Source organism: Myotis myotis, unplaced genomic scaffold (assembly GCF_014108235.1).
Source record: "Myotis myotis isolate mMyoMyo1 unplaced genomic scaffold, mMyoMyo1.p scaffold_m19_p_9, whole genome shotgun sequence".
Lineage (NCBI taxonomy): Eukaryota > Metazoa > Chordata > Mammalia > Chiroptera > Vespertilionidae > Myotis > Myotis myotis.
The window spans coordinates 58,251,549-58,275,814 of record NW_023416401.1 but is presented as its reverse complement, the minus strand read 5'-3'; the positions used below and the strand labels follow the sequence as shown (position 1 = coordinate 58,275,814).

Genomic DNA, 24,266 nt, shown 5'->3' with positions numbered 1-24,266 from the left:
TTATCACGGGTTTACTGTACTCTCTTCCTATAAGATTGAAAATACAAACTATGCCTACCACCACCATTCTACCTTTCCTTCTCTGACTCCTAAAAGGACATGCAGAGGGTAGACAAATATTTTTCATTCCTTCTTTTCCCTCTATAACTCAGGGATTCCCCAGATTTAAATCCATAGCCCTCATAGGTCATCACAAACTGACAGTCTCCATAAGTCACAAACTGAACCAAATATGCAAATATGTACTATAAAACAACACATTCTTGGCCTAGCCAGTGTCAGCCTGCAGACTGAAGGGTCCTGGGTTCAATTCCAGTCAAGGCACATGCCCAGGTTGTGGTCTCGGTCCCTAGTGTGGGCGTGCAGGAGGCAGCCAATCAATGATTCTCTCTCATCATTGCTATCTCCCCCCTCTTCAATAAAAAAAAACATTAAAAAAAAACACCCCCAACACATTCTTTATTCATACATATGACTAATAGCTACAAAAATTGGTTTATAGAGGATGGGGGGGCAGGGTGGGGTCATCTGTAATACTTTCAACAATAAATTTTTAAAAATTGTGTTTATAAATGAAAATTTTAATAATTTGGTTTGGATCCATTTAATACCTGCCATGTGGTATTTGACAATAGTATAAAGCTTAAAATGTGCACCTTCACACAAAAAGTGAAAAGTGGGAAAATATGATTAACTGTCACAGTTTCCCATCCTGTTATATTCTGTGATGATCAAAAGGTTTGGAAACCACTGATCCAACTCCAATGTCCCCACAACACTTAACCCAAAGTTGAACAAATCCAATCTGTGCACAACTTTTCAAAGAGAACCTAGCATGAGTAGAGAACTGGACACATGGAAGAAAGCAAACTGAAGAAGAATACTTTGGCTTCAAGCGATAGGACTGTACTGGAGTAGGAGTTTCTCTCTGCCCTATGACTCTTAATGTGCTTAAACAAAGCCTCCACCTGCCTACTTCAAAGTAAACATTGGAGACTAGAGCAGGTTCAAGACCCATGACAGGAAAATGCTGCCAGTGGCCACCCACATTGCCCCACAGGAGCCAGGGAGAGACAGGGAACAGTTGAGGGAGGGGTTCAGCCTAGGAATCCAGGCAGCCTATGACTGACTGACTGATCTCTGTTCACATCTTACTACCTACAACTACTTTGCTTCCCTTGTGCCTGGATTTCCCCATCTGTAAACGGAGATAATAATAATGCCAACTTTACCGGGTTGTTGTGAAGATTAGAGGCCAACCTTGAAAAGTGGCCCTGTCTGACACAGTAAGTGCCCAATGTGTGCTAACCACTACACTTTTGGTGCTTATCAATGGACTAGAGGCCCTGTGCACAAAGTCATGCACGGGTGGGGTCCCTAGGTCTGACTGGTGATCAGGGCCGATTGGGACCTGCTGGCTGGGGCAAGGGACCGTGGGAGGTTGGCCACCAGCCCCCAAGGAGGGAGCCAGCCCTTGGCCCCCGTGAAAGGGGGCCGCACCTGCCACCACCCACCTCCGGTTTCCTGTCCCAGCCCAGGGCCTCAGGGCCCCGGTGGGGTCGGGAGAGGAGGCGATGGTCGCCAGGCTGGGCGCGGAAGGAACAGACACTGGATGCTGAGCTGCATCAGCGCCCTGCCACTGTGCGGTTCCCCGCCTTCCTCCCCCCCCCCCCTTCCCTCTTATAGTGACTGGTCAACCAGTTGTTCTGGTCATTCATTCATAACAGTCACTTAGGCTTTTATATATACAGATGCTTTTGTGATATCTTGATCTGCTTGTTGGTTCATGGGACACTCAGGAGAAATGCTTCTGGTCTACCTGCTCTAGAGAACCTAACTGAAGAAATGAAGACCCTTTCTCCAAAAGAGGAAATGAAGACCTTTCCTCTTTTTTCTCCTAGTGAAATTCTCAAGCTGCAGTGTAGGACAGCTATCACTCAGAAAATGCAGTAGAGCAAATAGCAAGACCAAAATTTTGAGTTCCACTGGCCTATCTCTCTTTAGTTTAAGGTTCAAATCACTAGATTTCCCAGGGGGCTGGGGGAGAGATTAATCAAAGAACTTATATGCATAACCCATGGACACAGACAATAGGGTGGTGAAGGCCTGAGGGTGGGAACTAGAAGGGGTTAGTAGTGGGGGAAAGGGGACTTATGTAATACTTTCAACAATAAAGATTTAACTGAAGAAAAACAAATAGCCCTAGTCGGTTTAGCTCAGTGGATGGAGTGTCAACCTGTGCACTAAAGGGTCCCAGGTTCAATGCTGGTCAAGGGCACATGCCTGGGTTGTGGGCTCAATCCCCCGTAGGGGGTTGTGCAGGAGGCAGCTGATCAATGATTCTCTCATCGTTGATGTTTCTGTCTCTCCCTTTCCCTTCCTCTCTGAAATCAATGAAAATATACTAAAAATAAATAAGAAATAGAATGGTTAAGTTCATACACCTTAAAACTGAATATAATGAAATTATCTAGCTTAATTCCATTTTGTAGAACACTGAGGCCAAAGGAAATAACTAGTCCTGGACAAACAGTAACTGATGAACCACAGATTCCATGAGAATGTGATTTCTATATTGACTCTTTAACAACAGCTCACACCTTGAAATCCATCCATTCTGAAATCCACCTGGTCACTAAAGAGCAGTGAGGCTCATGTGGCCTCTTCCAATGACCAATACTGAGTAGCCTTGCATACAGATGGAAAATACCACACATTTGACCGACAGGGCAGGAATGGAGGAATTGCTGGACTCCACATTTATAGGACTTTATCAAAGGAATAAACTTTAAAAAGCATGAATACAGCAAATAATAGTATTCACCTCAGGAAAATGTGATTTATACCAAAAATTTCAAAGAACATCTACTGGGCAGCCGATTCTTCTTTTAATGAGACCACTGCCTCTCTGTTGCCTCCAGTGTCTAAGACAACAGTACTAAACCACCTTCCGAGCATCTATCTCCAGGGCAAGGGCATTAACGAGAATTTTTTTAAAATATATTTTATTGATTTTTTACAGAGAGGAAGGGAGAGGGATAGAGAGTTAGAAACATCAATGAGAGAGAAACATCGATCAGCTGCCTCCTGCACACCCCCTACTGGGGATGTGCCCACAACCAAGGTACATGCCCTTGACCGGAACAGAACCTGAGACCTGTTAGACCGCAGGCCGATGCTCTATTCACTGAGCTAAACCAGTTAGGGCTTATCGAGAATTTATGCATCTCCAGTGTGCAATGTGACCTATGGCACAGGAGTTGAGTGAATGAACAAAAGCAGCAGATCAGAGCCCTTTGAAAATAAACCTACTGTTCATGCCAGCCCTCTTCACTGGAATTCACTTGGGATACATGGAAGATCTTAAGATGCGCTGCTCAGAATTTGTATGTTAAGGAAGCTGAGTAACAAAAAAGGGAGGATTTTGACAATAAATAGACATACTTATTTGCTCACTTGCCATTGTGAATGGGGTGTGAGATTCTAGTTCTGCTGCTTCTGGTGCAGGATTAATAATTTTATCATATACAACTGTCACCTAGTTAGCCTCCAGTGTGGTCCACGAAAAAGGTAACTGAGACAAGTTCTCCAAAAACACTGCAAACAAAGCAGGAGGGGGAAACATTCTAGGAAGAATACAACAAAATTCAAATACTCGAAAGAAAGCAATATCTAAAAGAGGCAACAGAAATAAAAGAGAAATGACAGGGAATAACATTTTAAATATAAATGTGTGCTAGAATATCTCCAAGCCACATCTGGCTATTGAGCACTTGAAATGTACTTTAGTTCAAACCACTATGTGGTATTAAATACACGTTGTATTTTGAAAACTTAGTACAAAAAAGATTATACACTATCTCAATTTTATATTTTATGTTGAAAAGGTAACATTTCAGATCTACTGGACTAAATATATTATTAAAGTTAATTTCACTTGTTTGACATTTAAAATAATATTTATTGGTTTTGAGAGAGACAGAAAGGAAGAGGGAGAGAGATGGACATGGAAACATTGATGTGAGAGTGAAACATCAATCGTCTGCCTCCTGCATGCCCCATTCTGGGGATCAAGCTGCAACCAGGCATGTGTCCTGATCAGGAATCAAACCAAAAACCTTTTTGTGCACGGGACAACGCTCAACCAACTGAGCCACACCAGGCAGGGCTCTTTTGACATTTTAAATGTGGCTACTAGAAAAATTTAACTGACATCAAGTGACTCATTTCTATTGGACAGTGTTGCCTAACAGAAAACTCCAAAGACCAGACATGGAAATGTTTCTGTTGTTATTCTATACAGTAGGCACTAGCTACATGTGGCTATTTATATTTAATAGTAGCTACTGTGGCCAATAATTACCATATTAGTGCACATAAGGACATTTCCATTGGAGAAAATTCTGTTGGACAGTGCTGATCTAGAACAAGGACCACAAGATTGACATTTCATACCAAAAATGTTAAAAATTCTGTATCGAACGGATCCAAAACTAGAGAGGAATAAACTTCAGGTAGTCAACTGCATATAAGTAGTTAAATTGATGGGGAAATTCTGAAGTATTTATGAATGTCTTAGAGCAGTGGTTCTCAACCTTCTGGCCCTTTAAATACAGTTCCACATGTTGTGACCGAACCATAAAATTATTTTCGTTGCTACTTCATAACTATAATGTTGCTACTGTTATGAATCATAATGTAAATATCTGATATGCAGGATGGTCTTAGGCGACCCTTGTGAAAGGGTCGTTCGACCGCCAAAGGGGTCGCGACCCACAGGTTGAGAACTGCTGTCTTAGAGCATTTATAAAAAATGATTTTTGGCAGCTAGTTAAAAGGTTATTAAAAAGATTAAAGATTCTATCCTTCTGCTGGGCCAGAACACTAGAACCAACCCGTTCCTGCCTGCCTACCCTGCTGAGACTACTCGGGCTGTGGGTATTATATAGGACTTTAAAAGCTTCTAGGACAAACACTATTTTAGAGAGTGCCACTATGTTCTCTCACACTCTTCATCATTTCCTTTTACTAAATTAACCTATTGCCCCCACCCTCCCCAAACACACCTTGGATAGACATCACACCTTCCCTCAGGTTACAAACAAGGCTCCCATTATACTTCTGTCTGACCATTTAGCAATTGGCCAGGAAAACCTTTATATAGTTCCTGTGGGACATAAGTGTATCTCATACATGCCTAGTGCAACCACAATTTATTTGTGTAATTTAAGACCTTAAAGTCTTTAAAAACAGGCATCTAATTTTGCTTCCTTTTCTACCACAGCATCTAAGTGCTAAGTGCACAACATTGCTCAAAACTTAATTAGCAAGTTTTACAGCTATGGCTGACTGTATGTCCGTGTGAAATTGTCTTAAAAGCTGGGAGGTAATAGATGTTTCCAATTCCAACCTGTCGATTCAATAGTCATAGAAGCAGAGGTAATTGGCAGTATCTACTTCAGTAGCAAGAGGAACATTAGTTTTCCCACTTTAGCCATATCCGTAGCAGAGACCCTGTTGGTCCCACAGATCCACACCACAGAAGGGAGTTATGTAAAAAGGACATAACCCTCTGTATTGCAACCCAATGTGTGGGGGAGTGTAGTGGCATTAACTCACTTCCAAGTGGAAAAGGAAAAAGAAAATCAGCAATAGCACCAGTTGGTATGACTTAAGACTCCTTAAGTAGCTGAATTTCTGTGAGGACTAAGTGACTTGTAGCACAAATGTGGTTGTTACATTTGATATACAGCACAAATGCCTAACTGGGTAATCTTATTTACTAATCAGGAGTCATGTGTGAATTCATGCCTCCTTCACTCCAATTAGGAAGCTAGGGCTACAGAGATAGCAGTGAGGGGGCTTCAGTTTAAGTAAAACTCATAGTCCTGGTTACCAGCAGATTTACTATGTTAAGTGGTTAAAGGGGGGAAACTGGCAACATTAGACTTGAGAAGGAATGAAACAGCCTGTTTCAATACAGGGTTGCTCACTCCTGGGATGTTATGCTTATTCAACATCTTTGACTCTGCCCATATTGAATTATGTTCTCTGCTGGTCATAGCTCTGTTTTCCCCCAAATAGTCATCTCTTCCTTCTCTTAACATTAAACAGCAAGCTTCAGTTACTGATCAGGAAAAGAGACTTTAAACTATTAAATTTCTAATGTCAGAGTCCAGATATCTGGATCAGCTGGGGCAGCAACTCCAGTGTTCTACTGTGCCACTTCCCCACAACTGGAATTTGTTTAGTCTCTATGACCTATCACTTTTATTGGGAGAAGGTCCAAGGGCCTCATGACAAAATTCAAGGAATATAGTTAATGAGATTTTCCCCAGCACTATTTCCTACCCTCAGATTTTAGAGTGCTGCCCTTATGTCTAGAATGCTTGCAGCAGCAGGTGGCTTTTTGCCCCTTCTGAACTCTTTAGGAGTAGAACAATATGCAGAACAGCAGTGCCACCTTAGTTGTTTGTTGCTAGTTATGTAGATCCAGAAAGAAGTCAAGTCTAGGATGCTTATGAGTCCTCTGGCACAAAGTAGCTCAACAAGAATAAATCCAAGAACAGCAAAGAATTAACCTTTATGTGAGCAGGCACCAATAAGAGTTGAACTTGCTTATGTTGTTGAACAGCAGGGTTTTCCCAGAAAAGTCCTACAGCATCAGAGAACTGTGCCACCACCAGAGTACTCTTTCCAGAACATTTTACAATAAGTGAATCGATCAGATTTTGTTATAAAAGATGACACTGAAATCAAACAATTTTTTAATTAAAAAGGATAGCCTTAAGTTTTCATTGAACCATATCCCATAAAAGCTCTACTTTTGGAAAATAGGGAGAATGGTGGGGATGCATGTAACTGATAAACTATTACTTGCTACAAAATGTTGAAAAATGGACAGTGAGTGATAGAAGTGAATGATCTCACCTGAACAAGAAAAGGACTTATTATTAGCACACAGTTAACCTCTTTAAGATCATAAAGGCCATTCTGGATCTCTGTAGGCAGCTGATTTCACTCTGTGATTTTTCAAATGCTTAGTTGAACCTTCATAATTTTAAAACAGCTCACCAACTACCCAGAGTTGTCCAGTCTAAACCCTTCTAATACAATCTGTATACTCAAACTCAAATACAGGCTAAAATTCTTTCATGATAAAAGTAAAAGTTGTATTTTTCAAGAGCTTTGGTTAAAAGAAAAGCTCACAAATTTCTCTGCAACTCCAAACCAGATTTTTTTTTTTTTTTTAACTTTAAAGGACCTTGTGAAGCTCATGAAAACTTTTCATGTTTGTTTATTTCAGCAGAAGTTGAATAAATGTGGAAGGGACAAAACCAGAGCATCAATGTCAGAGAGCAGCAAGATTTTTGATTTCTCTCTCCTCTTTCCCACCTCAAATACACTAATGCAAAAAACAAATAAATAAGAAAAACAAACAAACACAGCTTTTAAGGTATGTGCGATTGACAATGTATTCTGAAGATTTCTTTTCCCATTTCCTAATCAGTTTTTTAAAAAGACAATTCACAGCCCACTTTAAGACTCCTGGGAAAAGGAGCATCTGGTTTCTTGTCGAGTCCACATAATGAACTGGGCTTGCTAGCAAAACACATATAATAAAAGTCTTAAAGGGTTAATACCACAGATTCAACCTAGAATCAAGTTTCCTCCCTGCCGTTCCAGGTATCCTCTTCTTCCCATACTTCTGCATTAGTGGACAAGGATAAGCAACAACTGCTACCTCCAAGATCACCAAATCCACCTTCCAAAGGCACAAAATATTTTCAGGTGTTAAGCAACAACACGCAAACCTGATGGTATAGCTCATTAGAGTATCTTGTACAATTAAAGCATTGAAAGCATCAGCCTGTTTTATTTTGTGACAAGTTTATTGAACAGTATTCCAAGACTTCATCTTTATAAACAAAAACCCGTGCTGAATGATGCCAAGGCCATATCTGTTGGCAATTTTTGGCCATATTGGCAATGAGTCGTTTTATTGTGTTTGATTTCTGAAGTATGAACCACTATAGAACTGCCAGTAAAACTATTTAAATGTGGTAATTTGAGCAAGAGTGGTAATTTTAAAAGTGATCATTGCCAGAAATTCTTTCCAGAAGATCTGACTACCAACAATTTTCACATTTTCTTTACTTGCTTTTTAAATGTTCTTGCAACTAATGAGCGTATTTATTTTTAAATGTTGACCCACACCTGTACACAATGACAGAATTCAATAAAAGGGACTCGAAGTTTGATTAAGGATTTCATGCATCCTTATTTTTATCCAAGGTATTTCCACCCAGAATGTTGTGTGCTTACTTCCATACACAGCACTAGATTTTTATCCAGTGGCTTAAAACTGACATGATTATGATAAATATTACTCTCTGAAGTTTTGAATAAAAGTTTCCCAATGGAAATATAAAGCAATTTCACTGTCACTGCATTGCTTTGGTAACTTGGAGCACAAAGCTAGAAACTACATTTCACTCAACAGTGTTGCATTTTTTTAAAAAGTCGCTAATAATTGCATGGCCAAACTATAGTGTATATACAAAACACGTCTCCAAATTTTGCTTGTGAACTAAATGTTTCACTAAAGTTCAAAAAAAGTTTACAAATTTGTTTACTTATAAAATACATTTTGTAGATTTCTCTAATCCTTTAAACCATTTAAAACAACCCCCCATGCGCGCACACACACACACACATACACCACCACCACCAGCTGGGAAGGGGGGGGGAGATGTAGAAAAAATATTAGACCTAATGGAAAAGATTCTCTTCCATTAATGTCAGTCACCAAAACACAATAAAGTTTACACATAAAGTTGTAAATATGTTTACAAATGCACAACTTTGAGCAAAGCTTTACAAATCCTTCATATCATACAAAGCAAATAAGAAAATGTAAATTATCACCCAAAACCTACTCCGTATAAGAAAATCTGCAAAAAAGATGTATGAATAGTTTCATAAAACATATTTTCAAGAATTTTTTAAAAACTCAAACTCCAATGCCCAACACAAGATGAACAGTATGCTTAGCAGTTAGCACTATGTAATACGTAATAAGTCTCAAATACACAAAAATCAAGTTCCAAAGGGCAACGCATTTAATTACATTTCACAACAAGAAAAGCATTGTTGTGATTCAACCAAATATGAAACAGTTCTCTCCAATTTCTACACAACCACTATTTTCTTAATATATTTAATTTGGTGAACAAAAAAATCAAGTATCCCTTTTCAGCATTTATCTAAGATGTAGAAATAACAAAATGGTTGCAATAAAGTATGTGAAATATTTAATAAGAATGTACGAACATATAACCAAAATAAATTGTGAAAAAAGATAAAAGACTTTCATCTTCAAACAACCTATTTTTCTAAAATAAAAATTGTCAGCTTTCCAGTGGGGAAAATAATCTGCAGTTGAAATCAAACTCCTATAAACAGTGCTGAAGTTTTTTGCATTCTGTCCTTGGAATGAGAAATGATTACTTAACAGAAAACTTAAATTGAACAGCATATACAAACATCATATTACTTTTTTTCAATTGAGGAGGAAATATCTAGTGATCTGTCAAAGCAAATTTGTATTCGTGAATTATCAAGACCCACAACACAGCCATGTCTTTTTTGAAAGTCTAACCAATCCTTTCCCTACACAAAAATCCTGTACGTCAATCCTCTAATATTGTAGTGATGAAAGGCTTTCCAAATCTTACCACACAAATGAAACTGTTGCCACTCTTAACTCTAAATTACACGGCGCTTGTATTTCAGTGTTCCACTGACTTGCAACACAAAAAAGGCAAGGCCCCCAGAAACACTGCTTTTAAAAGGCTGACCCCTTTGTAAGTACATTGATTTGTTAGGAAATGTTGAGGGTGTTTTAAACCAAGACAGAGGCCCTTGTAAAAGACAAAATTTGTTTTTCATGATATCTCCCCAATCTCCCATTCAAACCATGTTTATTACGTGGCAGTTCCTTAGAATATTTTAAGTAAGAAGGAAAGTAACCGTAAGTAGAGCCTTTGTGGCAGTGAGCAAGACATTGTAAGGCAAATGTTTTTCATGACAAGGACACTTATCGACCAGAACCCATGTGGTCCTCCTGCCTTAGTGTCCTGAATGCCAAAGAAAATAATATGAAAGGGCAAGGGGTCTCAATTCTCTCCCCTCTGGCAGCTGCACTTATATTCTACATGAAGAATTTTTGTAAACAGGCTCCTGATCAAATTACTAGACCAAAAGCCTCCAAGTAACAGGATTAAATGCATATGAATCTACAAACCAGCTTGGATTTTTTTCTTCTATAACACTATTCTAACACAGCTAACAATTTCAACTTCAATTTTAAAAACCTAGATGTAATAATCTTTTTTATGAATGGACTCTGTGTGTTTAGTTACAGGCCAAAATTTCATAAATTTGGGACAGAAAGAAATTGTCAGAACATTAGTCCATCACGAACTGGACTTCAAATCAGGAATCTTAAACAATGATTATAAAAGCAGTTTCTGGTTTTTGAAGCCATTCAAACAACATGAACAATTTTTAAACTGACTGAACTAAAAGTTGGCAGTCAAACCAAAAAGGCTCTGGTAGGTAGAGAACTCCGTATTTTATTTTTGTGGCAAAGTCTTATTCCACAGTTTTAAGTGTGACATTAGAAATCAAAATTCAAGGTTAAGCACAAACCAAGTGTGGAGTTTTATATTAAAAAAATATAACAAAACAGTTCTGCTCATTTACAAATGAGTCAGTTAGGCAAACAAAGCAGCAACTTCAGAAGCAGGACTGTCTATACAGCAAGAACCCTCAAAAAGCAATAAAGGTACATACAGTGAATCTGTATACAGAGATTTTATTTAATTTTAAAAGAAAATAAAGACTTTAGACAAAGCTTTGATCCTATAACAAAGCAAATCTGTCCAGCTTTAAACCAAATTCCAAGAGTAACCAACTTCTATTTTTCAGCAGCTGGCAAGAGCACCCTTAATGAGCTCTATTGACAATTCTATTTTCTTCATCCCATATGGTACAAAACAAAACCAATCTAGACTCCTTGATAAGCTTTATGTCATCATTTGAGTTTTACAAATCGTTTCTCTAATGGTATGCCAAAATCATTTTTGTGTACTCTCCACACAGTTTTACTATAACATACAGCAATGTTTATCCTGGTTGTGAGTCTTCTGTAAACAGCCAACCAATGCTCTATGTTATGAAAACCAATCTATATGCAATAGAAACAATCCACAGGTTCTAACCTGGAAATACTAGGAAAACAATCTGGATGCATTAATCACAACACTATGAATATCTACCCTACAAAGAATTGATTTGAATAGCTATCCTAATACAAGTTTTACTTTCCTTGAGCCTATAGGTCTGTCATTCAAATCAATGACAGCAGCTGTGGCTTCATCCCGAGATTCAAAGGCCACCATGGCTTCTCCTGTAGGCATACCTTTTTCATTGTATTTTAAACAAACTGAGCCTGGGATCACTTGATAGCCATAAAAGAAATCTAAAATCTCATCAATAGACACAGTAAAGGGCATGTTCTGCACTTTAATTACTGTAGGTCCTGGTTTTCCAGAACTAGATCCAAAGCCAGGGGGACCACCAATGTGGATTGGACCAGGCCCGGGCCCGGGCCCAGGCCCAAAGGCTGGTGGTCCACTCAAATGGCCTGGGGCATTTCCAAGACCCGGAGGGCCACTTCCAAAGCCTGGGGGACCACCTAAGCTACCAGGGCCATTTCCAAAATTCTGAGGACCCCCTCCAAATCCTGGCCCACTTAAATTATTTGGTCCACCTCCAAAACCTGGAACATCCAGTCCCAGACCAGGCAAACCACTATTTCCAACTGAAGGCATACCAGGCCTAACATCACCAAAGGCTCCTCCTAATCCTGGAGGAGGCAGTGGTGGTCCAAAGGCATTTGGCCCACCAAAATTACCAGGAAAATTAAATGGAGGCCCGTTATTGGCCTCCTTAGATCCTACAGTCAGGAAGGCATGCTCTTCACCTCCTGCATTAGGCATTCCTGCATTGGGCATTCCCGCATTGGGCATCCCCGAATTGGGCATCCCCACACTGGGCATCCCCGCATTGGGCATCCCCACATTGGGCATTCCCACATTGGGCATTCCCGAATTGGGTATTCCAGCACTAGGCATTCCGGCACTGGGCATTCCAGCACCGGGCATTCCAGCACCGGGCATTGCAGCACTGGGCATTCCTGCATTGGGCATTCCGGCACTAGGCACTCCAGCACTTGGGATTCCTGGAACTGCAGGATTACCTGGCACAGGCATCTTTAACCCCTTTTTTCCTTGGGCAGGGGGATTTTTCTCAATCTCTCTCATATCTTCTAGAGTAACTACATGAACAAAAGCTTCTCGCCCATTAAGTTTTTTACGGTGCAAGCGTTCAGACTTACGTGCATCATCTTCATTTTTAAACTGAACCAATGCCTGTCCTAGACCTTGCCCATTGTTATCAACAAGAACATGGACAGCATTTTCATCCACTGGGATTCCTTCTAGGAACTGAAGAACATCCATCTTGGTAATGCTGAATGGAATATTTGTTATGTGAGCACAGACTTTGGTAGAGCTGACATCCCCCTCCGGATTTAACATCATTTCTCTCTGGTCATAATTGAAGTTCTGGAGTCTTTTTCTAATCATATCTATCTTTTCTAGCATACCTTTCTTAGTAATTGGATGAACCTGAATAAAACGATTGCCCATGTATTGTTTATGACGACACAGAGCAGCCTTATAGTCAGCCTCATTCCTGAACTCCACAAAGCCTTCACCAGTTGCTTTCCCATTGGGTCCATACGCGATATAAATACTATCTTCCACAATATCCAACTTTTTAAAAAAATCAATGACATGTTTGTTTTCAGCTTCAAATGGTAGCCCTTTCAAGTAAACACAAAAACCAGCCTCATGTGGTGATCTTGACCTTGACCTTTTCTGCCCACTGGGCGATTTTGACCTGGGAAGTGTCTGAGGAGGGGGATGGGTTTGTCCAGAGGGTCCTATACTTTGCTTAAAAGTGATATGGCCTCCAGCAGCTACCCACTGTCTCTCTGTCGCAGGACTAACTTCCACATAACGTTGTATCATCAGCATCCTGTTTCGTTTCAAGGCTTCAAATGTATCTTGAGGGGAGAGAAACTTAACCAATCCATTCCCATTATTTCGACCTACATGATCTTTCAACAAATGCACTGCATCAACACGGAGCCCATGAAAAAAATCTCTGACATCATTTTCCATTGCAGAAAAGGGCATTCCATGCACACTGACATACAGATCATCAGGGTTGATGGGAAGTGGTTTCACACTGCTTTGAGAAGTCATCTGGATAGGGTTAACAGGATTCAATGGACCCAGAAACACAGGGTTCATGTTACTGTTCAGATTCATAGGTGCTCCAGAGCCATTCATTCCAGCAGGCAGAGGTGCCACAGGTGGTGGGTTTAAGGGCGGCATGCCCGACATAGGTGGCAGTGGAGTCAGGGGTGGCACAGAAGGGACTGGGGGAATTGGGGGCACTGGAGGCACGGGAGGCAAAGTAGGTACTGGAGGAGGAACTGGTATTGGGGGAATGGATGGCATTGGTGGCAAAGATGGCATCGCTGGAATTGGAGGAATTGGTGGTGGTGGGACTGTGTTCATTGGAGAGGCTGTACTTGAAATGGTTGAGCTAAACGTTGGGCTCCCAAATGAAGTCCCCATATTTGGAGGAGCCGTTCCTATGCTGGCTGTGGAAAATGTCTGTATGTTTTTGTTGCTTTCATGAACAGAAGTGGTGGCAGTAACTACACTGGGTGAAGGATTATTAAAGCTGGATACTGTTGTAGGCAAGTTAACCCTGCCACTCATTCCTGAGCTAGGTGGTGGTCCTGATCTACTAGCATTTGCTGGTGGTATATCTAAGTTGGCAGTTTCAAAACGCCTACGACTCAGTTCAATCATATTCTGCATTTCCGTTTTACTACTCAACAACAGTGTTACTTTTGACCCTTTAATTGTACCACCTGTGCGCATCATACCAAGCCTTGCATCTTCATCAGTGGCAAAAACGATGAAAGCCTCACCCAGTTCACCCCCTACAATATGCACGCCCCCATCAGGAATGGTCAATCCAGAGAAGAAGTGGCGAATGTCCATGGTCCCCGCCACAATTGGGAGACCTTGCAAACGGATGACCACAGCCATGCTGCGCTGAAACCACACACACCTGCAGATGAGAAAAGGCAACGGCCAGGTCAGACTCCTGTTTATCACACCAAGTTTTTAGCTACAAGAATGACCAGCTACCACATTGGGCCCTCAAATAATCCCTCAAACTATCACAAGCAATATCATTTTTTAAAATTTGAATATTCTAAAAACTGAGTATCATGTACCATTTACAATGTAAAACCTAGACAATTTCAACTTCCAAAAGGAATTAATTCTGGAAACAATTAGAAGTTCAGCCCCAAGACTCAAAATTTCAGGAAAAAAACCACCGCAGGACAGTAAATCACCAATTACATCATTCAGACCATGATTTAAATAAGACTTAAGATTTAAAAGATATGTGTAAGTCAAATCAGGAAACAAATTCAATCATCTATAGGGGGAAAATATCCAAAGGATCCATCAAAATTAGTATTTAAAACTGGCATAGCATCTTCCTTATAAACCTGACAACTTCATAGAATTATCACTTTATGTAGCTCAATCTAAAATCCAACAAACACAGAAAACTAATTAATTAAAAATAATACTCAACACTAAAGTAGTTTCAAATCTCAAATGAGAACTCCATTTTTCACCCCTACAACTCTTCAATCTTCCTTGCAGCTTTATTTATTAAAGAAAGCTACATATAAAATTATTTATTACAAACAAGGCTAATACATGCTAAGAATCCTAAAGAAATACTGAGTAAAATAACCAAAATCTTAGTTACCTATATTCACTTCAAAAAGTAGAACCTGGTTACAGTACCATTCATCATGGCTGTTTTAATTAAAATTCAGGTCCAATGACTCATTCCCAAGCCTTCCGTTAAAAAAATGTTTTGTTTTTCCCATAGGGAAGAGCTGATATTAGAAAAGAGGTATTTTTTTGTTTTAGAACAACTAGGACAGCGGTTCTCAACCTGTGGGTCGCGACGCCTTTGGTGGTCGAATGACCCCTTTCACAGGGGTCGCCTAGGACCATCCTGCATATCAGATATTTACATTATGAGTCATAACAGTAGCAACATTACAGTTATGAAGTAGCAATGAAAATAATTTTATGGTTGTGAGACAACATGAGGAACTGTATTTAAAGGGCCTGAAGGTTGAGAACCACTGAACCAGGGTATGAACTTTAGTTTAGTCAGTGATTGCGTAGTCTCTGGCCCAACATAACTCCTGTGAAATTTCTGGGTTCTCACTGATCTCCTTAGATAATGTCTAATAAAACAAAGTTTGATATAATCCTCACCCTGCCGGGTATGGCTCAACTGGTTGGGCATTGACCCATACACCAAAAGGTTTCCTGTTTGATTCCCAGTCAGGGCACATGCCAGGTTTCGGGCTCCATACCCCAGTAGGGGGCGGGGCATGCAGGAGGCAGATGATGGATGTTTCTCTCTCACTTCTTCTCTCTCTAAAAATCAATTTGAAGTATTTTTTCAAAAACTTTCTCCTAGATTCAAGTAAAATTTCAGTATTTCAGTTCTTATGGCTTATAAGAGTAAATGCCAATGGCAGGTCTTTGTAAAGCGACACAAAACAAATTATTGGCACTGAGAAAATATTAATTTGAACTTTATGTCCTCAACAACATAGGGTGTTGCCCAAGCCATCTTAAAAATCAACTTTTAAATATAAACCTGACTCAGTAGATAGAGGGTTGGCCTGTGGACCAAAGAGTACCGGACTTGATTCTGGTCAAAGGCATGTACCTTGGTTGCGGGCTCCTCCCCAGCCCAGGCCCTGGTTGGGGCATGTGTAGGAGGCAACCAGTCGATGTGTTTCTCCCACATCAATGTTTCTGTCTTCTCTTCTCCTCTCTATCCCACTCTCTCTAAAAAGATCAATGGAAAAATATCCTCGGGTGAGGATAAACAACAACAACAACAATATATATATATATATATATATACATATACATATACATATATATATATGTTCTGTGACCTCAGGGAAATCATAAAGTATTTGAGCTTTGGTTGTGTCTTCTCAAATGAGAGCATTAGAAGAGCAAAGTTTCCTGTTGCAAACTCTAAAAACTCTACAATTCGCCCTAGCTGGTTTGGCCTGTGGACTGAAGGGTCCTGGATTTGATTCCAGTCAAGGGCATGTGCCCAGGTTGCGGACTCCATCCCCAGTGTGGGGCATGCAGTGCAGGAGGCAGCCAATCAACGATTATCTCTCACCATTGATGTTTCTATCTCTTTCCCCTCTCCCTTCCTCTCTGAAATCAATAATATATTTAAAAATAGATAAATAAATAACTCGACAACTCTATGAAAGCAGTTTTTCAATGTTAAATATTATATGAATATTAATTCAATGCAAAAAAATCTGTAATTATAGCTCATTATGACTGCTGTACAGAAAGGAGAAATATATTGTTTGGCTCTGACAGTTTTCTCTCTCTCTCACATACACACACACACACACACCACCACCACCAGCACCACCACCACCACCATCACCACCACCTTCAAATTTAATCCTGAAAGGTGGATTAGCAAACAGAAAATCCTCTTGTGAGACCATTATAAAACACCAAAAACTGGCGGAGTGGGGAAGTTTTTATAACTGGTTTGCAAGAGTCAACAAGAAATATACTAAAAAACAATCACACCAACGGACTCTTTTCTCCTTATTTACTACTTAGCTCTATCAGGAAGTTCATTAAGAAGCTTCCAAGTCATTACATTCCTGACTCTACAATACTGGCTATATGCAAGCAAAACTGAAACAGCATTCCTGTCCAACTTCAAAAAATGCTTAATCATTTAATCACTATCTACGGAGGAAGCATCATCAGTATTCTATGTATCCAAAACAACGTGACAGAGAGATGTTAGTTTGCATTGAGGCAATAAAAATGGGACTTGACATGGTCCCAAAGACATAAAAATTGAACACAGAGTTAAAGTGACATACACAGAAAGTCTTCAAACCATTTGCTGCTAAGTCAAGGGATTTAGTTAAACTCTGTACAAGGTACACACGAAAACAGGATATTCAACATCTACCCAGATTACCAGCTAGAAAAGGGCTGAGGAATAAATCAAAGTAGAGCACAAGATTTTTTTCATAAAGCCATGTAGGACATTTTTAGGTCTGAAAAATATGAAATAAGATGTGCTATTCTGCTACTAAGTACCTATTTGACAGATATACTAGTATAATTTCAAACTATCTGGAGCCTACCTTGGTTATTTAATAAGACGGAGATTCCAATTACTGAGGTTCCTTTAAAGTAAAAATTTGTATTCTAAAACATGACTCATTATCTATGCCTATACTTCTAAGAAATATTTTAAAAACCATAATAAGCACCTGTATTTGTAATTAGTCTAAACGCTACTCGGAGTGGGGGGTGGGGGGGAGCAGCTACTTACTGCCTAATTAGGAATTCAGCAGGAGAAATGCATCCCTATAAAACTGACCCCCAAAGGAAGCAACAACTGTTCCTCCATCATGATACCCAATCCATCCCACCCCATCCTTATCTTGTTTTATCTTTTAAATAAACTTGTTTAAAAAAAAAACAAAAAAACCCACAATTTACTACACATATTTTCTTGTTACTAAATAAACTATCTCATTTTATTTTGTATAAAAGCAAACCCTCTATTCAAAATCTCTTACCTGATAAAACAAGAGATGTATTTTCTTAACAAGAAGTAGAGGCCATGTCAATCCTGTGGGCAACCAATTAAAACCAACTTTTAGACTGCAATAGAGAATAAATGGAGGCAAAAATCAATGCAGGAAACACAAAACACGCACAGGCCACACTGAACTGTACATTACCAAGGTAAATCTGAAACCAGAGTACTTCATTAGAATGTATATAAAAAGAAGGGGAAGGAGAAGAAGAAGACATATACCAAAATTCTATACATGCTTATTACCCAGTATTGCTTTCAAATTAGAGTATTTCTCAAAACATTATATATTTATATACATCAATGTGCCACAAATTAGCCCAAGAATTAAAAACTAAAGCAATCATAAAACTCTCAGCATCACAGCAGGTAAGTGCTTTTATCACCTGATGTTAAAGCAGTCCAGTAAATTCCCTTACACAAGTCCAACTACAAACTATTTTCTCAGGTTTGCACCAATTTTTTTATGAAAAAGCACAATAACAAGTTTGTACAATAACAGTTCCAGGACAATCAATTCAAGGGTACCAATGAAAATTATTGCAATAACTCTTTCAATGTATTTTCCTTTGCACCAAAATAGCATCAAACATCAAAAATATAGAGACAGATCTGACTATAAGAACTAATTCTTAGTTAAAACCACTGGGGTTCAAAATATTAAGGAAAAGTGCTTTTTCTTTTAACATCCTAACAGTCCCAAGAAACTTATTTTTAAAAATCCCTAAAAACACCTGGCATATTAAGAGTACTTCCCAAAGTAAAAACAGATCACTCATCTTTCACTGGAATTTTTCCCAAACTGGTCAAGTAATGAACAATTCACAAGCAATATAAATGACCAAATGATTCCACAACTAGACTCAAAAGGTCATTTTTAATTCAAAGAAATAAAGTAGAAGAAAATGGTCACTGTCAGGTATTAAGATTACTATTACAGTGATGCTCATTTTTAACTATTATCTTTCAAGATCAAGATACCATCAGTGATCTTAATATCATCACAAAAAGCAAAACATTTAAACATTTTAACGTTACTCCCAACTTTTCTAAAGGACAAGCTAAACATCTTCTAAGTAACTCTCAAATTACTCAAGAACAGTGAGATTGTTTTGCCACCAAAAGCAATGAAAATATCATATAAACAATGCGAGAGCACTGTATTAATCTTTTATATTGTATAAATTGATCCTAATGAAGTCTAAAGAGTTTTCAAACTCTTCATTTAAACTAAGTCACAAAGGGAAATGTGAAACAGAAAAAAAGCTTGCTTTACATGGAGGCTATGAGCCAAAGAACCAGGATAATTTTCTAGGTAAGTACTTGTGATAAACAGATGATCCACTACTGGAGGTTCTAATTAAAAAGATGTGTGGGCCCAGGACATGTGCACTATGGGTAAGGGAAACAGATTCCTTTGTCTCTTCCTTTCCAGACCTGAGAAAGCACCTTATGTCCATCTGGAAAGGAACATACCAAGTTTATTCCCAGAAATGTTTACAGAATTGCCAGAAATAACTGTAAAAAGAAGGAAACATCTCATTCCACAAGGAAAAGTTCAAAGGCCCAGGTGAACTTATCAGACACCTAGTTCAAGATTTATGTGTTCAATTTAAAGTGCAAAATCAATCTTAAAAATAAAAAAGATTAAAAAAATAATAAGTCAATCTAGACAGAAATTTGTGAATTTCAGCAAAGGGGAAAGTCCATTTCATCCCATACCAAAGAAAAGTACACAGAAAGTTCAGGCCAGACGCCAGACTTTCACTACTCTTGCTGCTGCACTTCCACCTTCATATAGGCAAGGTATATAAACTGAGAACTAAAGTACTTTTGCTTTCCACACCTAATTTTGTAAAGAACACAATAATTTAATAAAGGCATCATTGTTTTTCAGGAAACCTACTCATTCCTGTGTTCTAAATGTCAACCAGCAATTGAATGCAGGATATCAAAATGAAAAATCCACTCCAATCACCTTAAACTTTGGTTAATTTTAGCAGGATAAGACAAACAATTCTATGCAAATACAGTTTTTACCTATGCTTAGAGTGTAAGTGTAGGGAAGGAGGAAATGGGCCTGATCTACCATTAAGCCCACTGTTACATTTCCAATCTAAAGCTTATTTTAGGTCAGGCCTGTGTGGCTCAGTGGTTGAGCATCGACCTATGAACCCGGAGGTCACAGTTCAATTCCCAGTCAGGGCATATATCAGGTTACTGACTCAATCTCCAGCTGGGGACCTGCAGGAAGGAGCTGATCAGTGATTCTCATCATTGATGTTTCTATCCCTCTCTCCCTCTCCCTTTCTCTCTGAAATCAATAAAAAAATATTTTTTTTTTAAATAAAAAAAGAAGCTTTAGTAAATTTTTCCACTTTATGTTAAGGAATTAGTCTTAACAGTGGTCTTGCTTCAGTTTTACAAATACCACATACATAAATGCACAAATTACAAATATCTGCTACAGAAATTATTATGACAGGGCAGATTTTCTTATTTACTAATCATTCCAATCACTTGGAATTTCAGAATAAAATGTCTGACAACAATCCTCTTTTATCAGGAAGCTAAAGCACAAACTTAACCATTTCCACTCTTCATCTGGTAATAAACATCTGAAAGTGAATTTTAACTTTCTTCAATAATTACTCTTTAAACAACAAGAACCAGAGTACAGCAGAGCTAAATTCTTTAGATTTAAAAGAATCAAAAACCGGTACCCCTCAAATGTTCACCTGAGAGATGAGCAACAGAGAAAACCAATCATAATGGGCATAACACTATAAGCAGCATAATCAAATTATGATAGGCATTACCAAAAAAGAAAACAAAACCAACCAAATAAAAATACAGCTTCATCCACTTGATTTTGTTCTCATCTTCAGATGGATCACATTTCAGATTCTGGGATCAATCTTAATGAAACAATTCTGATACTGAGGGAGATGTATCCCTTTGATAGCACACTTTCCCATTAGCCTTCAGTCAGTATTCAAAGGCAACAAATCAAAAGACATTTCTAAATAAGATATTTATTCCTCCTGCAAAAAGACTAATATTAAATTTTTCAATACCCCCTCAAATGCCAACAAAAATGTTCATTATCTTACTAGATTTAAACTTCAAAGTAACTATTATTCCTAACCTAGCAGACCTCATTCACCATCACTATTGGTATTAACATCTTAAAAGCTGGCTTTAAATTTAATTAACTAACTCTGCAAACCAAAAGGTATATGGGTGGTGATTTTAAAATCAGATAACTATAAATTAGATTAAGTTATTTTTCTGCATAGTTGACCTGAAACATTTAACAATATTCATTTATCCCAAGGACATTTATTAAGTACGTTTTGGGGAAGGATATCTAAAATCATCTTTTGTGCAACCACTACTGACAGAAGTTCTTCCTCTAACATCTACAAAAAATATTCATCTAAACTGAATGATGGAGTGGGTCTTTACAAAATGGAATAAAAACAGTATGAAATTGTCACTGGATTTCAACTCCTAGAACACACTGGCTCACAAAATCAAGTTTCATATCTAAAACTTGTACAAAGAGCCCCCAAATTCTCAATATGCAACAAAACATTTGGCATGTCAAATAAAGTGAAAGCCTGAAGTATACTGCTATTAGCACATAACAATATGTTCCAAGTAACTACCACAATGGTTTCTCAAGTTTCACATTTTCACCTCAGATATGAACGTAGAAAAATTGAAATTATGCATTACAACCCATAAACAAAATTATCAAATATTTGATCGAGCATATAAAGGTGATACAAAAATGCATTCCGTTTTGTTCAAAATAACATTCCAGCAATAAAAGCACATCCTCTACTTTTACATAAACACACTAAACATTTCATTTTCTTCAAAAGTTACCATAAAATTATTTTAACCACCTGTAACAGTTCTTCCCAACTTCTTTTTAAGATTCTTGGAAAATACTTTAACATAATTACTTTCCACAACGTCCAGAAATTCTCCATTCTAACAAAGCTACCAAATTTCAAAAACAAGTACAACCAGTCTTGTATTATATTTCTATAATTAAAACAAAATAAGATCTACCTATATGTCCAGACCTGTAGAATTTTTCTCAACTGAAAATGCTCTGAAACGCATTAACAATATAAATTATACAACAAAGTCCAAGGCAATTCATGTTCCTAATACTGCATTTGCCAAAAACGGCACCACTTTAAACCAGTCAAGCAAGCAGCTCTAAGAGAAATATTCCCGTCACATGTCTCCCCAACAAAACTTCAATTGCAATTTTTTTTTTCAGTTATACTGAATAGCATCACCCTAATCTTGAATAATACAGAATGGTTCCTGCCAACTACCCCAATTTACATCAGGTCATGTCTGGGAATCCTGGAGCCAAAGAAGGATTTCAGAGTCCAGAAATCTCTCCTACAGAGCCTGCAACTCTCAGTATACAACCACCCCCGGCATACGGCTTAGCGCTGAATAACTCAGAATAACCCTCACCCAGGACCCTCAGATTTTTCACGATAAGGCACACTTTGGTGGCACACATAAAGCCCATACCATTACGATCTAGCAGTTAAGCCTCTGCACTAGTGTCCATCTTCGTCACTAACCTGCAGAACCTGATTGCTCCTCCCACCCATTTCACGTGGCTGCAAAGCAGCACGACCAGCCTTCACCAAAGAAAATTCACTCTCCGTCAAAAGCACCCACGTTCCATATCCCACCGGACCTTCGGTGCTGGCGGCTCTCCAAAGGGATACATACCCTCAAGGCTACCCCGCCCCAACGTCGGGTTTTGGGAGCATTTCAACTGCAACCCCCTCCACCTCCAGGCCACGAAATCGACCAGTTCTGAAACTTCTTCCCTAGACTTCTAGGAAAGCACCGACTGCAGCTTCCTCCCCACAGGTGTGTCCTCCTTAGAGTCCCTTTTTCTGGTAGCCACCGGGCCTCCTTTCCACTTCGGGCGGAGGGAGTGTCCTCACCAAGATGAGCTCCTCACTGCGGAGCCCAGAAATGTAGTTATAACTCTGCCCCCTTCGGGAGCATGGAAAACCTTGCTCACGCAGGATGTAGGTATGCTTTCACTGCCGCTGGGCCACCCAACTCTGGCCTCCCTCTCAGACCACAGGTCGTCCTCCCTCCAGCCTCGTCTCCCGTTCAGGAAGCAGGCTCATCGTTTCTTGCGTCCTTCTGGAAGGCTCTCAGGATTCAGGGGTGCAAGTGGCGGCCAGCAGTCATACCCGACCCTTTTGTGTGGGGCGCCCGCGGCGGCGGGCTCCGAGGCCTCCGAAGGCCCCGCCCCGGGCCACCAAGGGGCGGCTCGAGCCCCGCACAGCCCCGCCAGTTCCGGGGCTGCGGGAGTCTTACCGGGGAGAACTGCGCGGCACCCGAACACAGAGCCGAGTTACTCCCCAAGAGAGCGCCTCCGCCCGCGGCCGACAGCCCCTACGCGAACGGCTTTCCGGAGCCTGCAGCAGCCACCACCTCCTTCGCCGCTTCACAAAATGGCCGCCGGCCCGCTCCGCAGGTCCGCGTTCCAAAAGGGGCGGGATTGGGTGGTGACGTCACGGGCGAGACGGCGCAAGCGCACTGACGTTTTCGGGCTATCTCCCGGAAGTTGCCCCGGTGTGTGGTGAAAAGAGCTGTGAGCCCCTGCGAGCGACTCTTGCGCACTAGCCCCACCTTGGGAGAGTGACGCTCCTGGTGGGATGGGTCCGGTATCTGGGTCAACCCCTCAATGCGGCGCTTTGTGCAAATTGCTTCGCTTCTTTAAGCCTTTGCGAGAGGAGGTAAATACCTACTTCGCGTGATTGTTTTGAGAATTAAAAGGACTATAAAATAGTGCCTAGTGATGATTCCCTGACAGAAGAACCACAACCTGATTCTTTTGCCATTTAAAAATTTCAATCAGGGGAGCCTTACCCACCAGTCTTCATTAACCCATCCACAGCTGCACTTCAGTATTATTTTATTATAGACAAACTACTCTGATGCTGCTTTGGTCCAGGCCTCCCAGACTCCAATGCCCCTGCCTATACCCTATCCTATATATCCTATATAATAAAAGGCTAATATGCAAATTGTCCCCTCGGTAGTTTGATCGGGAGACCAGGAGTTTGACCACTCACTATGATGTGCACTGACCACGGTCAGGTGGTGGTGGGGGGACACATGGCAGGCGACTGGCAGGCGACTGGCAGGCGACCAGCTGTGGTGGGGCACTGAGGGAGCAAGGAAGGGGGCGGGGCATTGGGCCTCTAGTATATTGATGAATATATGTTCATGAATATCACCATAATTGAACTAATTTTCCAAAGTGAGGA

General features: G+C 39.8%; 1 protein-coding gene across 13 annotated transcripts in view; it reads right to left on the bottom strand.

The window, feature by feature from the left end:
- Window positions 1-23,481, bottom strand: part of LOC118663822 (copine-1) — a 39,178-nt gene extending 15,697 nt beyond the window's left edge. The window contains exons 1-3 of one of the 13 annotated variants that reach the window (XM_036323824.1): window positions 23,311-23,481; window positions 17,912-17,996; window positions 12,464-14,280 (exon numbers count right to left, since the gene is read on the bottom strand). In XM_036323824.1, coding sequence (XP_036179717.1) covers window positions 12,464-14,258 — 1,795 coding nt within the window. In that variant the 5' untranslated portion in view covers window positions 14,259-14,280; window positions 17,912-17,996; window positions 23,311-23,481. The other 12 variants (XM_036323820.1, XM_036323818.1, XM_036323817.1 and 9 more) reach the window with 12 other exon arrangements.
- Between the last annotated feature and the right edge of the window lie 785 nt (window positions 23,482-24,266).